General features: G+C 44.4%; 1 protein-coding gene across 2 annotated transcripts in view; it reads right to left on the minus strand.

Moving 5' to 3' along the window:
• Positions 1-2,803, minus strand: part of WDR43 (WD repeat domain 43) — a 54,197-nt gene extending 51,394 nt beyond the window's left edge. The window contains exon 1 of one of the 2 annotated variants that reach the window (XM_515377.8): positions 2,449-2,803. In XM_515377.8, coding sequence (XP_515377.3) covers positions 2,449-2,673 — 225 coding nt within the window. In that variant the 5' untranslated portion in view covers positions 2,674-2,803. Of the gene's footprint in view, positions 1-2,018; positions 2,293-2,448 lie in introns of those variants that run through there. The other variant, XM_063789199.1, reaches the window with a different exon arrangement.
• Between the last annotated feature and the right edge of the window lie 19,598 nt (positions 2,804-22,401).

Here is a 22,401-nt window from a genome sequence, read left to right on the forward strand (position 1 = left end):
AAGCCTCAAAGATGTAAAATAAAAGGAAGGGTTTGATAAGATGAGAGCACCTTAACATGTGCCCTTTTTTTCTAAGATATCTTGTTACAGTACATATGACTTTTTAATTTTATACCATAATATACGTGCAAGTTTGTTTTAATACAAGAAAACTGTCTCTCCTTAGTTTATAAGTCAAACTGATGCTCCGAGAGGACACACCCTCAAAGTAGGGGATGTCTCTACATTCCTTCCAGCTCTCTCAGTTCTGTGACTCAAGATTGAGAGTAACAAAATCGGGGCACTTGACCAGGAGGAGTTCGGGGCACCATGACTCTAGAGGCCACACTCCTTTATTGGTTATTAAGGCTTGAGTCAAGTCATTTACCTTTCTTAGCTCTGATTTTCAATCAGTTTTTTTAAAATGCAATTAATTTCAGGGGATTCCATAGTCATGTGGTTAAAAGGAGACAGTGCAGGTAAAACGATGCTGAAACCTAGAAAAAAAATTTGTTTAATGTAGCTCAACTCTCGTTTGTCAATGAGGTCCTCAAAATTAAAACAACTTGCTCAATATGACAAAGTAAGTTTTGAGTCTTGGCTATGAAACCAAATCCAGTTATTTTTCTAGTTTACCATAGTGTTGCACATAATCCAAAACTATGACTTTTAATATGAGATTAGGAAATTTCTCTTGGGCATACAATGCAACTGAAACTCAACAAAAAAGCAAAGTGGGTGACATTTTTTCCAACCTAATATTAACTATCTGTTGCAGATAACCAAGAACTGAGCTCTTAAGGACCTGAGTTCTAATCCTGGTTCCATTTTTTACTTTATTCAAGTTGCTTAGTTTCCCAGAGTTTCTGTTTCTTTCCCCCAAACAAGGCAGAAAGTTCCTTATCAACACTTCAGGACTAACCACACAAATATCAGATATTAGTAATACTTAACACTTAAAGCACTTACCTGTCAAGAACTATTCTAAGTGTTCTCTGCATTATTAAATATATTAATCTTCACAACCACTCTATGAAGAAAGTATTATTATCCTCATTTCATAAATGAGGAACCAGAGGGGCAATTACCACTATGAAGCAGAGGCTAGAATCAAATATAGACAATATAGCCAGCTTGGGTCCACGCACCTACCTAACCACTGCTCCGTATTTCTCTCAGCATTAGTATTACTATCACTTTACAGGACTGTTAAAATACAACCATAGAAAACTTTGAAAATAAAAGATAAGCAGAGCGCTGTAATTTTAACAATAAAAACTGATTTTTTTTTTTTAGTTTTATGTTTGACTTATAAGCCCTGATAGGTTTATTTTATGAATCAACAGGATAAACTATGAAAATGTAGCTTAAAATTTGAAAAATATCTAAACATGCCCAAAGTATAGCAACTTATATGTATCCCTTCACCCAACCCAAAAATTTAGCAGGTTTCCCAGGTCGTCAGAGAGAGTAAGATCTATCCTAAATAGCTTTTACAGTTCTCCACACTGAAACAGCTCACATCACACACCTCAGGATACCTGATGTTTCCAAATCACTTTGCAGTGATTCGGTTTGGCTACTCTATAAATGCAATAACCACGTGCATGCTGAGTTAGAGAGATGTAGCTGAGTGACTCAACAGTGAAAGGCATTTACCTGACACGGGTCCCTAACAATGAAAAGCTCTGCCTAACTCGGCAGTTTTCCATCTAAGGGTAACTTCATCTGCACTCATAAAACATTCACTAAATCAAGCTACTACTTCACTTAACCTCCACATCCTAATGCAGACTTCAGATTGGGGTGGGTGGGGAGTAGTGTGATGGGCTTGAAAGCGGGGCGGGAGGGGCGAGCAGATGTTAAAATCAAAAAGCAGTGAGTTCAAAAAGCTGAGAATGTAGAGGTGCCTGGGAAAGGCAAAAGTCAAGAGTTGAGAGTCCCACAACCTGGACCGGGACGAGAACACGTGGTGAGCCGGCACCCAAAGGGGGGGCAGGAGGGGGAAGGTCCGGAAGCAAGTACAGACTAGTCCATACCAACTGCCCAGGGCAAAATTGATGAGCCAGATCACAGACAGAGGAAAGTTAGATAGTCCCAAGATGGGGCTCTGTCAAAAACCAGAACTCTGATGAGCCAAGGCCCGGCAGAAGGAAGCCGCCCCAGGGGGACCAGGGGACTTGGCGAACATGGCTGCCCGTCAACAGTGGGGCCCAGGCCTCATGGGGCCAGCCGGCAGGGCTCGGATACGAGGCCGGCCGGGTCGAGCTGCGCCCTCCCTCACTGCCCTCGCGGCAGGCCGCACGCGGGGCTGGCGGCTTGGGCCCTGAACGCGCCGACGCCGCCTCCAAGCCTTCTGGCCCGGGCCGCTGAGAGCCACGCGCGATGCCGGGCCAAGCGCCACCCGGCCCGGAGGCCCGAAGCCGAGCCTGGGAAGGCGCCCGCCCCGCGCAGTCCCGCTCGCTTTACCTTGGCCTGCAGCCGCGCTGGCGCCCAGGCCAGACAGGTGCAGGTACCACTGAGGTGCGCGGAAGGCACGTACTCCTGGTGCAACCGGTTGTTGGCCGTCTCCCATACTCGTAAGTGACCGTCGGTAGAGGCCAAAGCGAAGTAGGCCTGGCTGTGCGGGGAGAAGGCGCAAGGGACCCCAGCCGGGGCCAGGGGGTCGCAGCTACCGCCGCCGCCCGCCGCCATTGCTGCTCTGGCCCCGCTGCAGCCACGTGTTCGTCCGTGCGCAGGCGCACCGGCGCGGGGCGGAGCCTGGAGGAGGAAGTGAGGCGGAGGGAGCGCCGGGGGCTCAGGGGGTGGATCTTCGCGTCGCGGAGAGCTTCTGGCGGATCCGCCCTGTGGACGGTGGCCCGCTAGGGCCTGTCGCTATCTTGTTCTGGGCGGGAGTGGGAGTATGGGAGAAAGTAATTGTAGAATCAAGATCAAGTCCTGTTCCTTTAAAAAAAAAAAAAAAAAAAAAAAGGGTGGGGGCCGGGCGCGGTGGCTCACGCCTGTAATCACAGCACTTTGGGAGGCCGAAGTGGGCGGATCCCCTGAGGTCGGAGTTCGAGACCAGCCTGACCAACATGTAGAAACCCCCGTCTCTACTAAAAATAAAAAAATTAGCCGTGGGCTGGGCGCGGTGGCTCACGCCTGTAATCCTAGCACTTTGGGAGGCCGAGGCGGGTGGATCACAAGGTCAGGAGTTCAAGACCAGCCTGGCCAAGATGATGAAACCTCGTCTCTACTAAAAATACAAAAAAATTAGCCGGGCTTGGTGGTTGGCACCTGTATGTAATCCCAGCCACTCGGGAGGCTGAGGCAGAGAATTGGTTGAACCCGGGAGGCGGAGATTGCAGTGAGCCGAGATCGCGCCCCTGCACTCCAGCCTGGGCGACAGAGCGAGACTCGTCTCAAAAAAAAAAAAAAAAAATAGCCAGGCGTGTGGCGCACGCCTGTAATCCCAGCTACTCGAGAGGCTGAGGCAGGAGAATCGCTTGAACTCGGGAGATGGAGGTTGCTGTGAGCCGAGATCGCGCCATTACACTCCAGCTCTGGGCAGCAAGAGCGAAACTCCGTCTTAAAAAAATAAATAATAAATAAATAACAATTTTTTAAAACTTTAAAGAAAATGATAAGGTAGAACGAAAGGTTTGAAGGAAATCTTCAGCCGAGCGCGGTGGCTTACACCTATAATCCCACTTTGGGAGGACGAGGCGGGCAGATCGCCCGAGGTCAGAGTTCGAGACCAAGCTAGGCAAAATGGCGAAACCTTGTCTCTACTAAAAATACAAAAATTAGCCGGGTGTGGTGGTGTGTGCCTGTAGTCCCAGCTACTCGGGAGACTGAGGCAGGAGAATCCTTGAACCCGGGAGGTGGAGGTTGCAGTGAGCCGAAATCGCCACGCCACTGCACTCCAGTCTAGGTGACAGAGCGAGACTGTCTCAAAAAAAAAGAGAGAGAAAAGAAGTCTTCACTTTAAAATTGATAATGATTGTAACAACTGCTTCCGTTTCCCCCTGTTCAATTCCAGGCTGTAATCATTTACAACATAACAATGTATTCAGTTATAATAATGTAAAAGTAATGATCGGAACGGCTATTCCCTCCTGTTTCTCCAGATTTATCTCATGTTGCTACATCAAATAGACATTTTTAGGCACACGCCCATAGTCTGGAGGCTGAGGGAGGAGGATGGCTTGAGCACACGAGGTCGAGGCTACAGTGAGCTATGACTGCTCCATTGCACCCTACCCTGGGTGACATAGTGAGATCCTGTATCCAAAAAATAAAGGGTAGATTTTTATATTTCTCCTAAATATTCACCAAATCAATGCATTCTAATTCAAGGAATGCTAGGTACTGTTCAGCCCACACAGAGCTTATTGCCTGCCAGGAAAGATAAAAACCACTCTCATGGCCCTGGGAAGGCTCAAGCTTTTACAGCTACGGAGCAGCATGGTAAGATGTGCATTTTATTGTTTTCTTGTTTGTTTTTGTGTTTTGAGACAGAGTCTCACTCTGCCCAGACTGGAGTGCAGTGGCACAATCTCAGCTCACTGCAACCTCCACCTTCCGGTTCAAGTGATTCTCCTGCCTCAGCCTCCCGAGTAGCTGGGATTACAGGCGTGTGCCACCACGCCTGGCTAGTTTTTGTATTTTTATTAGAGATGGGGTTTCACCATGTTGGCCAGGCTTGTCTGGAACTCCTGACCTTAAGTAATCTGCCCGCCTCAGCTTCCCAAAGTTCTGGGATTATAGGCGTGAACCACTGTGCCTGACCAATATTTGCATTTTAGAAAGATTACATGGAGACAGTGTAATGAATGTATTAGAAGGAAGCTAGGTTGGAGGCTCAAAACCCCAGGTGGAGATGATGGTGAGTGGCTTGGAGAAATAGCGATGCAAGGAAGTTTCAAGAGATGTTTATTATGTACAATGAGCCGGATTTCAAGAGGCCAAGGGAGAGATAGAGAAACGGCCAAGGATTACTCATTGAGCTTTTACAGGGAGAGACTGGTTGGTGACCCAATTCACTTAGGATAGTGAATCCTGGAAGATTTTTGTGCAAGAAGACGATAGTGTCTTTAGTCTGGGAATGCTAAATTTGAGACATCTAATTTGGCACTTGGATTCATTCAGTTACTCAAACAAACTGAATGCCTGCTATGTGCCAGGCACTGTTTTAGGGTACCAGGAATCTACCAGTGATCATGAGAGACAAGATTCCTGCTTTCATGAAGCTGACATTCTAATCAGGGAAGCACAAAATAAACAAACAAAGAAAACTCTATTTCAGCTAGTGCAAGCTGCTATAAAGAGAAATAAAGCCGGAGGAGGGAAAAGAGTTTAAGTATTGAAAGGAATTATGGACAGCCTCACTCAGACCATGCAATATCAGAAGGAAGAGCAGTCAATGTAGGGAGAATAGCAAGCGCAAAGACTGAGGCAACAAAGACCTTGACTAGTGGAAAGAAAAAGCTTTGGAGAAACTTAGGGTAGATAGTGACAACTAGAAAAATCAAAGGTAGTAGCTGAGTTCAGAGGGAGCCAGACTATTTAGTACCTTGTAAATCGGAGTGAAGTATTTGGATTTTATTATAAGTATGATAGAAATAAGCCACTGGAGAGTTTTAATGTTTTTTTTTAAGAGGTGGGGTCTTTCTGTGTTGCCCAGGCTGATCTTGAACTCCTGCACTCAAGGAATCCTCCTGCCTTGGCCTCCCAAAGTGCTGGGATTACAGGTGTGAGCCACCACATCTGGCCCCCTGCAGTTTTGAGCAATGAAATAACATGATCTGATTTATATTATTGAAAGACATCCTGGCTGCTAGATGAAGTCTGTAGGCAAGAATAAAAGCAGAAAGACAAGGTAGAAGGCTGTGGAGTAGCAGTCGGGACAAGGACAATGACTGGTAGGACTCTGATGAAAGCAATGAAGGTAGCGAAAAATGATCAGATTCCAGATATAATCTGAAGTTAGAGCCAACAGGAATTGCTAAATGAATTGACTGTGAAGGGTGAGGAAAACAGATGAATGAAGAGTGACTCTGATGCCTGGGCAAATAAGTGAATAGTGATACCATTAGCTAAATTGGGGAAAGAGTTTTGGGTGGAATGGAGATCAATCTTTGCACTTGCTGTTCTCTGCACACTGACTGCCCTTCCTTCTGACCTTGCAGAGCCAGAGTGAGGCTTTGCCTAATTCCTTCGAATATTTAAGCTCTCATTTCCCTTCTCTGGCTTTGTTTCTCCTTGTAGCAGTTTGCACTAGCTGAAATAAAGATCTTTTTTTTTCTTTTTCTTAGATGGAGTCTCACTCAGCCACCCAGGCTGGAGTGCAGTGGCGCGATCTCTGCTCACTGCAACCGCCGTCTCCTGGGTTCAAGTGATTCTACTGTCTCACTCTCCCGAGTAGCTGGGATTACAGGCACCCGCCATCATGCCCAGCTAATTTTTGCATTTTAGTAGAGACGGGGTTTCACCGTGTTGGCCAGGCTGGTCTTGAACTCCTGACCTCCGGTGATCCGCCTGCCTCAGCCTCCCAAAGTGCCAGGATTACAGGCGTGAGCCACTGCACCCAGCCTAGAGATTCATTTTTAAATGTGTTTATTATCTACTTCCCTGACTAGAATGTAATCAGTTTTGGACAGTTAAGTTTGAGATACCTACTATACATTCAAGTAGGGTTGTTCAATAAGAAGTTAGATATATGAGTTGGGATTTGGAGAAAACATCGCAGTTAGAGATATGAATTTGGGATGCATTAGCATACGGCTGCTATATGAAACCACGGGACTGGAAAGATCATGATGCGTGTTAGTATAGATAGAAAAGAATTTAGTCCCAAGCTGTGCCAATCTTTAGAGGTCAGGGAGAGGAAGAGGATTTTGCAGAGGAGATTGAGAAGAGATAACAGCAAGGCACGATGAAAACCCAGGAGAAGGAGGTGACCCAGAAACCAAATTTTTATAATTTCAGAAGCAAGACATGATAAAGCCACGTCAAATGCAGCAAAGATGAAAACTAAGAATTAACTAGTAGACTTGGGAAGATCAGGGTCATTGGTGCCTTCAAAAGCGTTTTTAGGCCAGGCACAGCAGCTCACTCCTGTAATCCTAGAACTCTGGGAGGCCAAGGCAAGAGGATCACTTAAGCCCAGGAGTTCGAGACCAGCCCAAGCAACATGGAGAAACCCCATCTCTACAGAAAAATTAAAAATTAGCCAGGTGTGATGGAGTGTGCCTGTGGTCCCAGCTACTTGGGAGGCTGAGGTGGGAGGATCGCCTGAGCCAGAGAGGTAACGGCTGCAGTGAGCAGTGATCTTGCTACTGCACTCCAGCCTGGGCAACCAAGCGAGGTCTTGTCTCAAAACAACAACAGCAACAAAACATTCTTAGTAGAGATGTAGGGGGAAATTTTTATTGTGAAGGGTAGAGGAGAAAAAGGGAGGTGAAAAAGTGAAGACAAGTATAGACAACTATTTCAAGGATTTTTGTTATAAAAGAGCAGATATGAGTTTGCATGAAGAAAGTTCTGAGCTAAAATTATCAGATTTGTTAGTCATAAATATGCAAATAAAAATAAAAGCTTATTGTGCATTTACTATATGTCACTCTCTATTCTAAGTGTTTTATGTGTATTAATTCATTTAGTCCTCACAATAGCCCTGCAATGTAGAAACTATTAATATCTTCATTTTTCACATAAGAAAACTAAGGTATAGAGCTAGGAAGTAGAAGAGGAGCTAGATTTCTAACCCAAATTATCTTTGGGTTCTGACAACCTTACCCAGTGAGTACATGTAGGGTTCACATATATGACCCTCCCATACCCAAGCATATAAATTCCTTGACTTTCTCCTCTTCAATAATCTTGGCCTCTATCCTACATCAGCCACTCCCTCCCACGGTCATGTCCCGTACCTTGTCATTATAATAATGGCACCAACTCCATAATCTCAATTTCCACACCCCCTCTCTTACCACCAACTCCTATCTTTCCAGCTTGCTCCCTCTAGTTCTCAGTCTCCAGCCCATCTTTCTACCATTGAGTCCACATTCTTTTCACCATCTTTCATTTCTTCTCTCTCATGGCTGCACTTCCCTCTCCATGTAACTTAAACTATATAATTATAACCCTCAATTCCCCTGCCTCTTTCTCATATCATGTTCCTGCCTTGGTAAAACCACAAGCCTGGGAAAGTCTAACTCTCCAACTGCAGACACCTGAAGGCCACTGAAGAGAAGCCATAGCCACTCTATAATGACTCGTTTTGTTTTCTTTTGTTTCTTTCTTTTTTTTTTTTTTTTTTTCTGAGACAGAGTCTCTCTCTGTCACCCAGGCTGGAGTTCAGTGGGGCACAATCTCGGCTCACTGGACCTCCGCCTCCCAGGTTCAAGCGATTCTGCCTCAGCCTCCTGAGTAGCTGGGACTACAGGCGCGTGCCACCACGCCTGGCTAAGTTTTTTTGTTGTTGTTGTTGTTGTTTTGTATTTTTAGTAGAGATGGGGTTTCACCTTGTTAGCCAGGATGGTCTCGATCTCCTGACCTCAGATGATCCGCGCCCACCTTGGCCTCCCAAAGTGCTGGGATTACAGGCGTGAGCCACCTCACCCGGCTTATTTCTGTTTTGATACAGGGTCTCGCTCTGTCACCCATGCTGGAGTGCAAATGGTGTGACCTTGGCTCACTGCAACCTCTGCCTCCCAGGCTCAAGCTATTCTTCTGCCTTGGCCTCCCAAGTAGCTGGGACTACAGGCACACGCCACCACACCCGGCTACATTTTTTGTTTTTGTTTTTTTTTTAGAGACAGGGTTTTGCCATGTTGCCTGAGCTGGTTTCAAACTCCTGAGCTCCCATCTCAGCCTCCCAAAGTGCTGGGATTCTGACTCTTATCCACTTGAAATTCACATGGGAAGTCAATGCTGCCAAGGTATCAAACAGCTGTTACTCTAGTCCATTCATTTCCACTAGTTCATATCATCTATCACTCAAACCTACTCCTCTGTCCTCACTCCCAGCAAATGACTTTGCTTCTTATTTCCTGAGAAAATAGAGGCAATAACAAGAGAACTTCATAAGCTCCCAGTCCTTCAGACTCCACCCACCTGTGCCCCATCTCTCCTGCTTCTCTGGGTGAACAGCCTATTCTCCTGGCAAAGGCTGTCCCCCACTTCAGTTCTAGGTTCCATTCCCCTCTTGCCTAGGCAAGAATGTGACTCTAAAAAGCCTTCCCTCTCTGCCAGCATCCATTTTTACCTCTCAACTTCATCTTTCTCATCAAGATATCAACATGCTATTATTTATCCTTTCTAAAAAAAAAAAAAAAGTCTTTTGACTCCACTTCCCCCTCCAGTTACTGTCCCAATCTTTCCGTTAACATGAAACCCAGGCCAGGCATGGTGGCTCATGCCTGTAATCCCAGCACTTTGGGACGCCAAGGCGGGAATATCACCTGAGATCAAGAGTTCAAGACTAGCCTGACCAACATGATGAAACCCCCGTCTCTACTAAAAATACAAACATTAGCTGGGCGTGGTGGTAGGCACCTACAATCCCAGCTATTTGGGAGGCTGGGGCAGGAGAATTGCTTGAACCCAGGAGGCGGAGGTTGCAGTGAGCCAAGATGGTGCCACTGCACTCCAGCCTGGGCAACAGAGCGAGACTCCGTCTCAGAAAAAAGAGTAGTTGTGGTAAGTGCTAACAAAGGAAAGTACAGGGTATAAGAGAAAATAGGCTGGAGTGGAGGGATGGGGTCAGGGAGGAGCTCTCTAAGGAAACACATCGAAGACATTTAGAAAGGCGGTATTTCACCCTTGTCCAAAGCACATTGTTTCCTCACATAGAAAATCTCGTATAGATCTTTCAGCCACTTTGAAAGACAAATAACAAAGCCAAAGGCAATGCAGTTCACCAATGTTTGTTGAGTGCTTTTTTTTTTTTTTTTTTTTTGAGACAGAGTCTCACTCTATCACCCAGACTGGGTATAGTGGTGCAATCTTGGCTCACTGCAACCTCCGCCTCCTGGGTTCAAGCAATTCTTCTGCCTCAGCCTCCTGAGTAACTAGGACTACAAGGCATGCACCACCACTCCCGGTTACTTTTTGTATTTTTAGGATAGACAGGGTTTTTCACCATGTTGGCCAGGCTGGTCTTGAATTCCTGACCTCAGGTGATCCACCTGCCTCAGCCTCCCAAAGCACTAGGATTACAGGTGTGAGCCACTGCACCAGGCCCTGTTGAGTGCTTTTTAGGTACAAAGCAGAAGATGATAAGCACAGAAGTGTATGCAAATTTTTAGAGGAATTTAGAAGATGGTAACAACTGATTCAGTTTTTGAGGATCCAGTGAGATAGACTTATAAGGTATGAACAAGAGTTCTCGAAAGGGCATTCCAGGCAGAAGGTACTAGAAGAGCAAAGGCACGCAAACAGAAAAGTATGGGGCACATTCAAAGAATAGGGGGTGGTTTTGTCAGCTAGTACCTTGAAAGGAAGTGTAGCCTGGTGCTCAATGCCAGTGTAAGGAGTAAAAAGTCATTGAAAGTTTGGGGCAGACAAGTCAATTTATGAGAATTGCACTTTAGGAAAAGGAGTCACATATCCAACTATCTGCAAGGCATTTGCACATGGACAACTCACCATGAGCAGCTTAAGCGCAAGTCCCAGTGGAAGTCCCCATAATTCCCTCTAAAATATCTTGTTGCAGAGGCTACTAATTGTACCCTAAATTCCATTTATCCCTAAATTTCTCTACTACATTAAGGAACCTTCCATTTTTACCTGGGCATAAACCTTTCCATAACAAAGACTACATTGTCCAGCATTCTTTTTTCTTTCTTTTTTTTGAGACAGAGTTTTGCTCTTGTCGCCCAGGCTGGAGTGCAAGGGCGCAATCTCGGCTCACTGCAACCTCCTCCTCCCAGGTTCAAGCAATTCTCCTGCCTCAGCCTCCCGAGTAGCTGGAATTACAGGTGCGTGCCACCATGCCCAGCTAATGTTTGTATTTTTTGTATAGATGGGGTTTCACCATGTTGGCCAGGCTGGTCTTGAACTCCTGACCTCAAGTCATCGACCCTCCTCAGCCTCCCAATGTGCTGGGATTGCAGGTGTGAGCTACCACACCCAGCCTGTCCAGCCTTCTTTGAAATAAGGTGAGCCCATGTGAGATGGGCCTGTAGAACAATATTCTTAAAATGAGACCATATGCTATTCTTCACTACTTTTTCATTATTAATCCCTGGAACTCAAATGTGATAGCCAGGACTGGAACATCCATATTGGGCTTTGAGGAGAAAATAGCACGCTGAGAATGGCAGAGCCACAAGACTGAAGGACCTAGAAACCCAGAAGCATTACATGTGCCGTGGACCAAGTCCTTTGGACTTTTTTGTTTTTGTTTTTTGTTTTTTGAGATAGGGTCTCACTCTGTTGCCCAGGTTGTAGTGTAGTGGTGTGATCATGGCTCACTGCAGTCTCAATCTCCTTGACTCAAGCAATCCACCCACCTCAACCTCCTGAGTAGCTGAAACTACAGATGTTACCACCACACCTGGCTAATTTTTTATTTTTTGTAGGGATATTGTGTGTGTGTGTGTGTGTGTGTGTGTGTTGGCGAGGGGTTCTCACTATTATGCCCAGGCTGGTCTGGAAATCCTGGGCTCAAGCAATCCTCTGCTTCGGCCTCCCAACATGCTGGAATTACAGGTGTGAGCCATCGTGCCTGCACTTCTTTTAGATGAGAGAAAATGGACTTTCTTCTCCAAGTACTATAGATTAGGTTGTACAGCTGAACTTAATTCTGCTCATTCTTTTGTATTCTTTGAGTCAGTTGATGCTACCACCATCTGTCCAGTTAGCACTGTAGAAAGCCAGGAGTCCGTCCTGTTTATTCCCCAGCCCCACATCTCACTTCTACCCAAACACATACACACATTGGATAAATCATTAGATTCTATTTTATCTTTTAAATAATTCCTCATTCAATCTCCTTACCTCCATCCAATTCTATCACCTCTGTTCTTATTTGAGCCTTTACATCTCAAACCTAAGCTGCCACTACTGCTTTTAATTGGACTCTCTTCCTCCAGGCTGGTACCTAGGTATGATCTTTGAAAACCATAAATGTAACCATGCCATCTCTCTCTACTTTAAGCCCTTTCTTCCCAACCTTGCTGGCAAGTACAGGAAAAAATCTATACCGCTTAATACATACGGATTACAAAACTATCTATAATCTGGTCCCTGCCAACCTCCCCAGCGTCGCTCACTATGGATTGCCTCAAACATCATATTCCAGATCCTGACCTGCTTTTTTTTTTTTTTTTAACAGAGTCTTACTCTGTCACCCAGGCTGGGGTGCAATCTCAGCTCACTGCAACCTCTACCTCCTGGGTTCAAGCGATTCTCCTGCCTCAGCCTCCAGAGCAGCTGGGATTACAGGCATGCCCCACCACACCCAGCTAAATTTTTGTATTTTTAGTAGAGATGGGGATTCACCATGTTGGCCAGGCTGATCTCGAACTCCTGACTTCAGATGATTCACCCGCCTCGGCCTCCCAAAGTGCTGGGATTACAGGTGTGAGCCACCACGCCCGGCCAAGAATAGTCTTTTTAATAAATGGTAGTGGGCTAATTGATATCCACATGCAAAGAATATATAAACAAGAAAGTAAACAACCAGTTTAAAAATCAGCAAAAGACTCGAATAGACATATCACCAAAGATATATGAATAGTTAATAAGCACATGAAAACATGCTCAACATAATTAGCCATTGAGGAAATGCAAGTGAAAACATTAATGAGATACAATTTCATGCCCACTACTAATATGGCTATAATTAAAAAGACAGATGACAACAACAAGTGTTGGTGAGGATGTAAAGAAACTGGAACCATTGTCTATTGCTTGGGGAAATGTGAAAAGGTACAGCCTCTTGGAGAATACTTTGGTAGTTTCTTTTTAAAAATGTAACATGAATTTCCCATACAACCCAGCAATTCTGCTTCTAAGTATCTACCCGAGAGAAATGAAAACATATGTCCATACAAAAACTTGTACATAAATGTTCACAGGAGGATTATTTGTGTAGTAAAAAACCATCAGCGGCCGGGCACGGTGGCTCACGCCTGTAATCCCAGCACTTTGGGAGGCCGAGGCGGGCGGATCACAAGGTCAGGAGATCAAGACCATCCTGGCTAACAAGGTGAAACCCCGTCTCTACTAAAAATACAAAAAATTAGCTGGGCGCAGTGGCAGGCGCCTGTAGTCCCAGCTACTCGGGAGGCTGAGGCAGGAGAATGGCGTGAACCCAGGAGACAGAGCTTGCAGTGAGCCGAGATGGCGCCACTGCACTCCAGCCTGGGCAACAGAGCAAGACTCCGTCTCAAAAAAAAAAAAAAAAAACCGTCAACAACCCAAATGTCTATCAACTAGTGAATGGATAAACAAAATATGATATATCCAAACAATAAAATATTATTCAGCAATAGGCTGGGCGCAGTGGCTCAAGCCTATAATCCCAGCACTTTGGGAGGCCAAGGCGCACAGATCACCTGAGGTCAGGGGTTCGAGACCAGCCCGGCCAACATCGTGAAAACCCATTTCTACTAAAAATACAAAAATTAGCTGGGTGTGGTGGTGCACGCCTGTAATCCCAGCTGCTAGGGAGACTGAGGCATGAGAAAAGCTTGAACCCAAGAGGCGGAGGCTACACTGAGCTGAGATGGTGCCACTGCACTCCAGCCTAGGCAACACAGCAAGACTCTGTCTCAAAAAAAAATTATTCAGCAATAAAAATGAAGTATTGATATATGCCACAACATGGATATAGCTCAAGAATCTTATGCTAAGTAAAAGAAGTTAGATACAAAACAACTACATATTGTACAATGCTATTTATATGAAATGTTCAGAAAAGGCATATTTCTAGAGGTAGAAAACAGGTGAGTAATTGCCTGGGGCTGGATGGGAATGGAGATGAAGTGTAAACAGGCATGAGGGCGCTTTTTAAGATGACAGAAATGTGTTTTGTTTTTTTTTGAGACGGACTCTTGCTCTGTTGCCCAGGCTGGAGTGCAATGCGGCAATCTTGGCTCACTGCAACCTCCGCCTCCCAGGTTCAAGCGATTCGCCTGCCTCAGCCTCCTGAGTAGCTGGGATTACAGGCGCCCACCACCACACCTGGCTAATTTTTGTGTTTTTAGTAGAGACAGGGTTTCACTGTGTTGGCCAAGCTGGTCTTGAACTCCTGACCTCAGGTGATCCACCCGCCTCGGCCTCCCAAAGTGCTGGGATTACACGTGTGAGCCACCGTACACAGCCGATAGAATGTTCTAAAGCTGGACTGTGGCCAGCTGGGGTGGCTCAAGCCTATAAGCCCAATACTTTAAGAGGCCAAGGCAGGAGGATCACTTGAGGCCAGGAATTTGAGACCAGCCTGGGTAATGTAGTGAGACCCTATCTCTACAAAAAATAAAAAATTAGCCATGTGTGGTGGCACATTCCTGTAGTCCGAGCTGCTCAAGAGGCTGAGGCAGAAGGATCCCTTGAGCCCAGGGGCTCAAGGCTGCAGTGAGTTATGATCATGCCATGCCCTGCAGCCTGGAGGACAGAGGGAGACTCTGTCTCAAAAAAATTAAAAATAGGCCGGGTGCGGTGGCTCACGCCTGTAATCCCAGCACTTTGGGAGGCCGAGGCCAGTGGATCACGAGGTCAGGAGATCAAGGCCATCCTGGCTAACACAGTGAAACCCCGTCTTTACTAAAAATACAAAAAAATTAGCTGGGTGTGGTGGCGGGCGCCTGTAGTCCCAGCTACTCAGGAAGCTGAGGCAGGAGAATGGCGTGAACCCAGGAGGCGGAGCTTGCAGTGAGCCGAGATGGCGCCCCTGCACTCCAGCCTGGGCGACAGAGCGAGACTCCGTCTCAAAAATAAAAATAAAAATAAAAATAATAACATAAAGTTGGTTTATGGTAATGATTGCACAATTTTATTAAATTGCTAAAAATCACTGGATTGTTTGCTTACTAAATATTCCCAAATTTTATTAAAATTTATCTTACAATTGTTAAATTTTATTGTATGTAAATTAACCTCAATGAAGTTTAACAAAAACAGGAAAACCTTTCCTAAGATAGTTTTTTTAATAGTAGAGTGCGAATAATAAATACAGAAAAAGTCATCAGTGACTGTAAAACTACTCTCAATGTAGCTTCCCATAAATTATTTATTAATTTACAAAGTTAAAATAGTAACTTTACGGTGGAGATATTATAATTAATCTGACTTAACTAAGCAATCAAAGTTAACATCACCAATATAGGTACAAACCGGCAACATATGACTCCTGATACGATGTCTTATGAAGGAAAACTTCAATTCACTAGTAATTTTTTGTTTGTTTGTTTGTTTACTTACTAAGACAGAGTCTCACTCTGTCACCCAGGCTGGAGCATAGCCTCAAACTCCCGGGCTCAAGTGGTCCTCCCACCTCAGCTCCCCAAGTAGCTGGACCACTTGGGGAGGCACGCACCACTAAACCTGGCTGATTTTTGTATTTCTAGTAGACACAGGGTTTCACCATGTTGCTCAGGCTAGTCTCAAACTCCTGAGCTCAAGTGATCCACCCACCTTAGCCTCCCAAAGTCCTGGGATTACAGGCGTGAGCCACCACACCGAGGCTTCAGTGATATTTCTACTAAAAATGTGTAATCCACATCTAATCAGGAAGAAACATCAGTCAACCCAAAGCAAAGAGAATTCTATGGAACAACTGACGTGTACTCTTCAAAACTATCAAAGTCAGAAAAATAAAGCAAGGCTGAGGAGCTGTTTTTTTCCAGATAAAAGAAGACTAAAGAGACATGACAACTAAATGAAATATGTGAATCTGGATTGGATTCTGGGCTGGAAAAAACTGTGGAAGATATTATTGGGCAAAATGACAAAATTTGAATGTGGTCTGTATTAGATAATAGTATGATAACAATGTTAAATGTCCTTAATGTGATAATCTGTACTGTGGTTAGGTGGGAACATGTTCTTGTTCTTTTTTTTTTGGGACAGAGTCTCACTGTCGCCCAGGCTGGAATGCAGTGGCGCAATCTCGGCTCACTGCAGGCTCCGCCCCCCGGGGTTCACGCCATTTTCCTGTCTCAGCCTCCAGAGTAGCTGGGACTGCAGGCGCCCGCCACCTCGCCCGGCTACTTTTTTGTATTTTTAGTAAAGACGGGGTTTCACTGTGTTAGCCAGGTTGGTCTCGATCTCCTGACCTCGTGATCCGCCTGCCTCGGCCTCCCAAAGTGCTGGGATTACAGGCGTGAGCCACCGCGCCCGGCCCATGTTCTTGTTCTTCGGATATACCCACTGAAGTATTTAGGGATAAAGGGATGCCATATCTCTAGTCTACTTTCAAATGGTTCAGAAAAAAAAAATGTTCATGTGTGTGTTGTGTGCACAGAGAAAGATGGGGAGGAAAGGAAGACAGAGTGGGAGAGGGAGAGGGAGAAAGAAAGTGAGAGAGAAAGAATAAAAAAGCACACGGGGTCAGGCGCGGTGGCTCACGCCTGTAATCCCAGCACTTTGGGAGGCCGAGGCGGGTGGGTCACCTGAGGTTGAGAGTTCAAGATCAGCCTGATCAACATAGAGAAACCCCGTCTCTACTAAAAATACAAAAAATTAGCTGGGTGTGATGCTGCATGCCTGTAATCCCAGCTACTCGGGAGGCTGAGGCAGGAGAATCTCTTGAACCCGGGAGACGGAGGTTGCGGTGAGCCGAGATTGCGCCATTGCACTCCAGCCTGGGCAACAAGAGCAAAACTCTGTCAAAAAAAAAAAAAAGAAAAAGAAAGAAAGAAAGGAAGGAAGGAAGGAAGGGAGTGAGGGAGGGAGGGAGGAAGGAAGGAAGGGAGGGAGGAAGAAAGGGAAAGAAAGAAAGGAAGGAAGGAAAGGAAAAGAAAAAAGAAAAGGAAAGAAAGAGCAAAGGGATGAAAATGTAAAAAGTTGGTGAAGGTGGAAAACAGGTATGGGAGACCTTTGTGCACCTTTAGAAATTATATCAACATAAAAATTACAAGAAAGTCTTTCTTGATCCCCCACTCAAGCCCCACCTGCTTAGGGAATCCTTGTCTGAGTCCGCACTATGTAGACTGCTAGCATTTCATTCCCCACACTGCATTAAAAGAGCCTGTTCCAGAGCCAATCATTCCAGTGGTAGCTAGCACACCCAACACCTGAGTGGGTCAGCTTTTTAAAATCATCCTCCTTCTCTATAAAATAAAAATATTTTTAGTAATAATCATAACATGAAACAAATAACAATAAACATCATGAAAAAAATATGCTGGTAATTCTCTGTTGTTGAATTTCACATATGAAGCCCTGCCAGTTAAAATAGATAAATAAATTAATAATAGATACCATAGCACAAGAAAAGGGAAAAAAAAGTGGGTTAATATTGTTAATTACATTAAAACATTTTTACAACATAGTGAGACCTTGTCTCTGCAAGAAAAATAAATAAAAGTTAGCCAGGGCTAGGTGTGGTGGCTTATGGGAGTAATCCCAGCACTTTGGGAGACTGAGGCAAGAGAATCACTTGATCCCAGGAGCTCAGGACCAGTCTGAGTGACATAGTGAGGCCCCATCTCTAAAAAAAAATTTTTTTTAGGCCAGGCTTGGTGGCTCACACCTGTAATCCCAGCACTTTGGGAGGCGGAGGCGGGTGGATCACTTGGGGTCAGGAGTTTGAGACTAGCCTGGCCAACATAGTGAAATCCAGTCTCCACTGAAAATACAAAAATTAACTGGGCGTGATGGTGGGTGCCTGTAATCCCAGCTACTCAGGTGGCCAAGGCTGGAGAATCACTTGAACCTGAGAGGCAGAGGTTGCAGTGAGCCGAGATCGTGCCATTGCACTCCAGCCTAGGTGACGCAGTGAGACTGTCTCAGGAAAAATAAAAAATAATAATAATAATTTTTTTTTAATTTGCTGGGCATAGTGGTGTGTACCTGTAGTCCCAGCTACTGGTGAGGCTGAGGTGAGAGAATTTAGGCCAGGCTTGGTGGCTCACACCTGTAATCCCAGCACTTTGGGAGGCGGAGGCGGGTGGATCACTTGAGGTCAGGAGTTCGAGACTAGTCTGGCCAACATAGTGAAATCCTGTCTCCACTGAAAATACAAAAATTAACTGGGCGTGATGGTGGATGCCTGTAATCCCAGCTACTCGGGTGGCCAAGGCTGGAGAATCACTTGAACCTGAGAGGCAGAGGTTGCAGTGAGCCGAGATCGTGCCATTGCACTGCAGCCTGGGTGACGCAGTGAGACTCTGTCTCAGGAAAAAAAAAAAATAATAATAATAATAATTTTTTTTTTAATTTGCTGGGCATAGTGGTGTGTACCTGTAGTCCCAGCTACTGGTGAGGCTGAGGTGAGAGAATTGCTTGAGTCCAAGAGTTGGAGGCTACAGTGAGCTAGGATCACCTCTCTACAATTCAGCCTGGGCAACAGAGGGAGACACAGAGTCTAAATCATAAAATTAAAAACAAATTTTTTTAAAAGAGGGAGAGATTGTATCTACATATTTGGTCTGTTGCAGTGATGAATAATAACATTAGTTTTGTTTTCAAACCTCTAACTTCTGCAGATTTGTGATTTCAGCAAAATTGATCTTCACATATTCCCATTCAATAGTCAGTGCTGCTAGATTTCTTAATCTGTATTTTCTCACAGTTGATAGACTGCACTTTGTATTCATTTTATTCACTTTAATTTCATTTTGTTTTGTTCTATTTGTTGAGACGGAGTCTCGCTCTGTCACCCAGGCTGGAGTGCAGTGGCCCGATCTTGGCTCACTGCAATCTCTGCCTCCCAGGTTCAAGCGATTCTCCTGCCTTGGCCTCCAGGCGCCCACTACCATGCCCGGCTATTTTTGTATTTTTTTTTTTAGTAGAGACGGGGTTTTACCATATTGGCCAGGCTGGCCATGAACTCCTGACCTCAAGTGATCCGCACACCTCGGCTTCCCAAAGTGCTGTGATTACAGGCGTGAGCCATCCCACCTGGCATTTTTAAACAATTTCTTTTTCTTTTCTTTTTTTTCTTTCTTTCTTTTCTTTCTTTTTTTTTTTTTTTTTTTTTTTTGAGATGGAATTTCACTCTTGTTGCCCAGGCTGGAGTGCAATGGCGCGATCTAGGCTCACTGCAACCTCTGCCTCCTGGATTCAAGAAATTCTCCTGCCTCAGCCTCTCGAGTAGCTGGGATTACAGGCATGTACCACCACATCCAGCTAATTTTGTATTTTTAGTAGAGAAGAGGTTTCTCCATGTTGGTCAGGCTGATCTTGAACTCCTGACCTCAGGTGATCTGCCTGCCTCAGCCTCCCAAAGTGCTGGGATTACAGGCATGAGCTACTGCGCCCGGCCAACAATTTCTTTTACATTAAACAACATATATACAAATAGTTAAGAAAAGTTTTAAAGATAAATTTGTCAGATTCATACAAATCCCGTTTCTCAATAAATTTTAGTAATTGTAATACTGTCCATGCCTTTGTTTCTTTGAGTAACTTTCAGATGTCTAGGTAACTTTCAGATGTCTCTATGGTTAAAATATTTTAAACACAAATAAAAACATCAAACTGTCACAGTATGACAGGATGAAAGTACTTCAAATTCTGCTGCTGCTGCTTTATAATTGATGTGTTATTATTGCTTATTTGAAATCTCCTGTTGTAACACAGGCATATATAGTACCACGGGGGTACTATGAAGTGTACCCATAGCAAGCTCAAATGATTCTGAAACTTTAAGAACTTAAAAAGAACTCTTGGAACTGCATCCACAGTGTCAGGGCCAGTTATATAATTAAAAATTCTTGGAATTAACTTTCTTATCTTTTCTTTTTCTTTTTTCTTTTCTTTTTTTTTTTTTACAGAGTCTTGCCCTGTCACCAGGCTGGAGTGCAGTGGTGCGATCTTGGCTCACTGCAACCTCCACCTCTTGTGTTCAAGTGATTCCCCCGCCTCAGCCTACTGAGTAGCTGGGACTACAGGCGCATGCCACCACGCCAGGCTAATTTTTTGTGTTTTAGTTTGACTCTATTGGCCTGGATGGTCTCAATCTCCTGACCTCGTGATCCACCTGCCTTGGCCTCCCAAAGTGCTGGGATTACAGGTGTGAGCCACCGCATCCAGCCGGAATTAACTTTCATATAGAATACAAAATTTACCAAAGGATAAGTAATTAGGATGTGCCCATTTGAAGCATAGGTTACATATGCACATACATACATACGTACTTCAAACTCTATAATATTAAGCAAAGTGCAGTGTTTAGAACTTAAGCCAATACTAAAAGTTTTGGAGGAGAGTATTTTATCACTGACATTGTTTACAATTGGTGGCACACAGTGATTGTAAGAAGCAGACTGACTTGTAGTTGGCTATATTGTTGTTTTTGAATTCTTCACAGACAGTGCACCTCTTTATGGCCTGAATGGTGGGCAGGCAGCTCCCACCACTCTGACCTTGGTATACCATTGTATCTTCCCTAACGGACTGTGAGTTCTTTGAGGGAAAGACCTAATCCCTGCCCCTCTCTCCAATCTGTGTATCCCCAGCCTAGCACAATGCATAGTACACAGGAGATTCTCAGCACATGTTCCAAGGTAGTCAAACTTTGTAGTCTATGAGGAAGATGATTGTGCCTACAGAGGACCTGAGAAGGAAATCCACAGGAGCTGGCCACTGATCAGAGGGTATGAGTGTATGTCCATCTGTCTGGGTTGGAAGAGAGGTGGAAAGAAAAGAATCACAGGTGATTTGAAACTTTGTAGCCTGGAAATGATAGAAAATCATATGATTTTTACTGATATAGGGGCTATCCAGGGACAAGGGTTCCAGAGAACTGGAAGAAGGGAAAAACGAAGGAGAGGTAAAAATGATGAGTTAGTCCAGTCTGATCCATTCTGAATGATGGTGGTGGTGTCTAGCAGACCGTCGAAAAAAATGGAATTTTTGTATTTCTTATAGAGATGAAGTCTTGCTATGTTGCCTAGGCTGGTCTTGGATTTCTGGCCTAAAGTAATCCTCCCACCTCAGCCTCCCAAAGTGCTGGAATTATGGCTTGAAGTGCTGAGCCATTGTGCCCAGACTCAAAAATATGGATTTTATATTTAATTTTTGCTTAAAAGATTCAAGTGTCTTTTTAATAATTTTCTATTGGCTTTTTCAAAAATGAACACTGTTTCAGCTACTTTATCCCTAAATAGGTTTTTGAACAGACCTGGGAATGTAACCACTATTTACACCAGATTGCAAAGATCCTATTTATAACTAAGTTTTTGGAATACAACATATTTGTTCAATGGGGGATTACCTAAACTAGCTAGCATGCACCCATAAGATAAAATGCTAATTGCCCCAAATCCATTCCCCCCTTCTTCAATAATAATAGAATTTCAGTTTTGGCTGGCTTATGTCCAGCTGTAATAAAATTTCTCAGCTTCCCTTGCAGCTGGATGTGGCCATGTGATTAAGTTCTGGTCAATGAAATGTAAGCAGAAGTAATATGAGCATTTTTAGAGACACTTTTAAAGGCGGTATGACTTTATTCCTTTTCCCCTTCTTACTGACTGGGATGTAGTATAGCATGAGTATAGGATCACTACAGAATGACCATAGCATAGGATGAAGTGTAGAATGATACTTCAGAGTGTCGCTTTAGCCCAGAATTTCCTACTTCACTTACAGCTAAACTGTATCTTAACTAATACTAATACACAATCTTACCAAACTGCTTGACTTTACAGAGCACAAACAAGAGCCACTTAATTAGGCAAGACTTCTTGTAGTAGGAGAGCTCACCATGGTGACACTTGTACATGGTCTTGCTAAGGTGTGAGCCAAAGCATGTACTGTTGTTTATGCTCATTCATAATCTATAATACAAAGAATGGGAAAAAGAAAAGAGTAAAGAATGAGAAGAAGAGAAAAAGGGCATGACTACAATTTTGCAAAACTAAACAAAACAAAAAACAGCAATACACAGAAGAAGGATTACAACAGAATTTTCCTGGGTATCCAGATAAGTCCTCTGGTTGTAAGATATGCATGATTAGGAGTCAATTATGCAAAGTGAGTGAATGAATGAAGAGTGAATCTGCCAAGGTTTTAAGACTTAAAGTTAGATGAGTTGATTTTTTTTTTTTTTTTATGGAGTCTCGCTCTGTCACCAGGCTGGAGCGCAGTGGTGCAATCTCGGCTCACTGCAACCTGCGCCTCCCAGGTTCAAGCAATTCTCCTGCCTCAGCCTCCCGAGTAGCTGGGACTACAGGTGCACGCCACCACGCCCAGCTAATTTTTGTATTTTCAGTAGAGATAGGGTTTCATCATGTTGGCCAGGATGGTCTCGATCTCTTGACCTCGTGA

Source organism: Pan troglodytes, chromosome 12, assembly GCF_028858775.2.
Source record: "Pan troglodytes isolate AG18354 chromosome 12, NHGRI_mPanTro3-v2.0_pri, whole genome shotgun sequence".
Lineage (NCBI taxonomy): Eukaryota > Metazoa > Chordata > Mammalia > Primates > Hominidae > Pan > Pan troglodytes.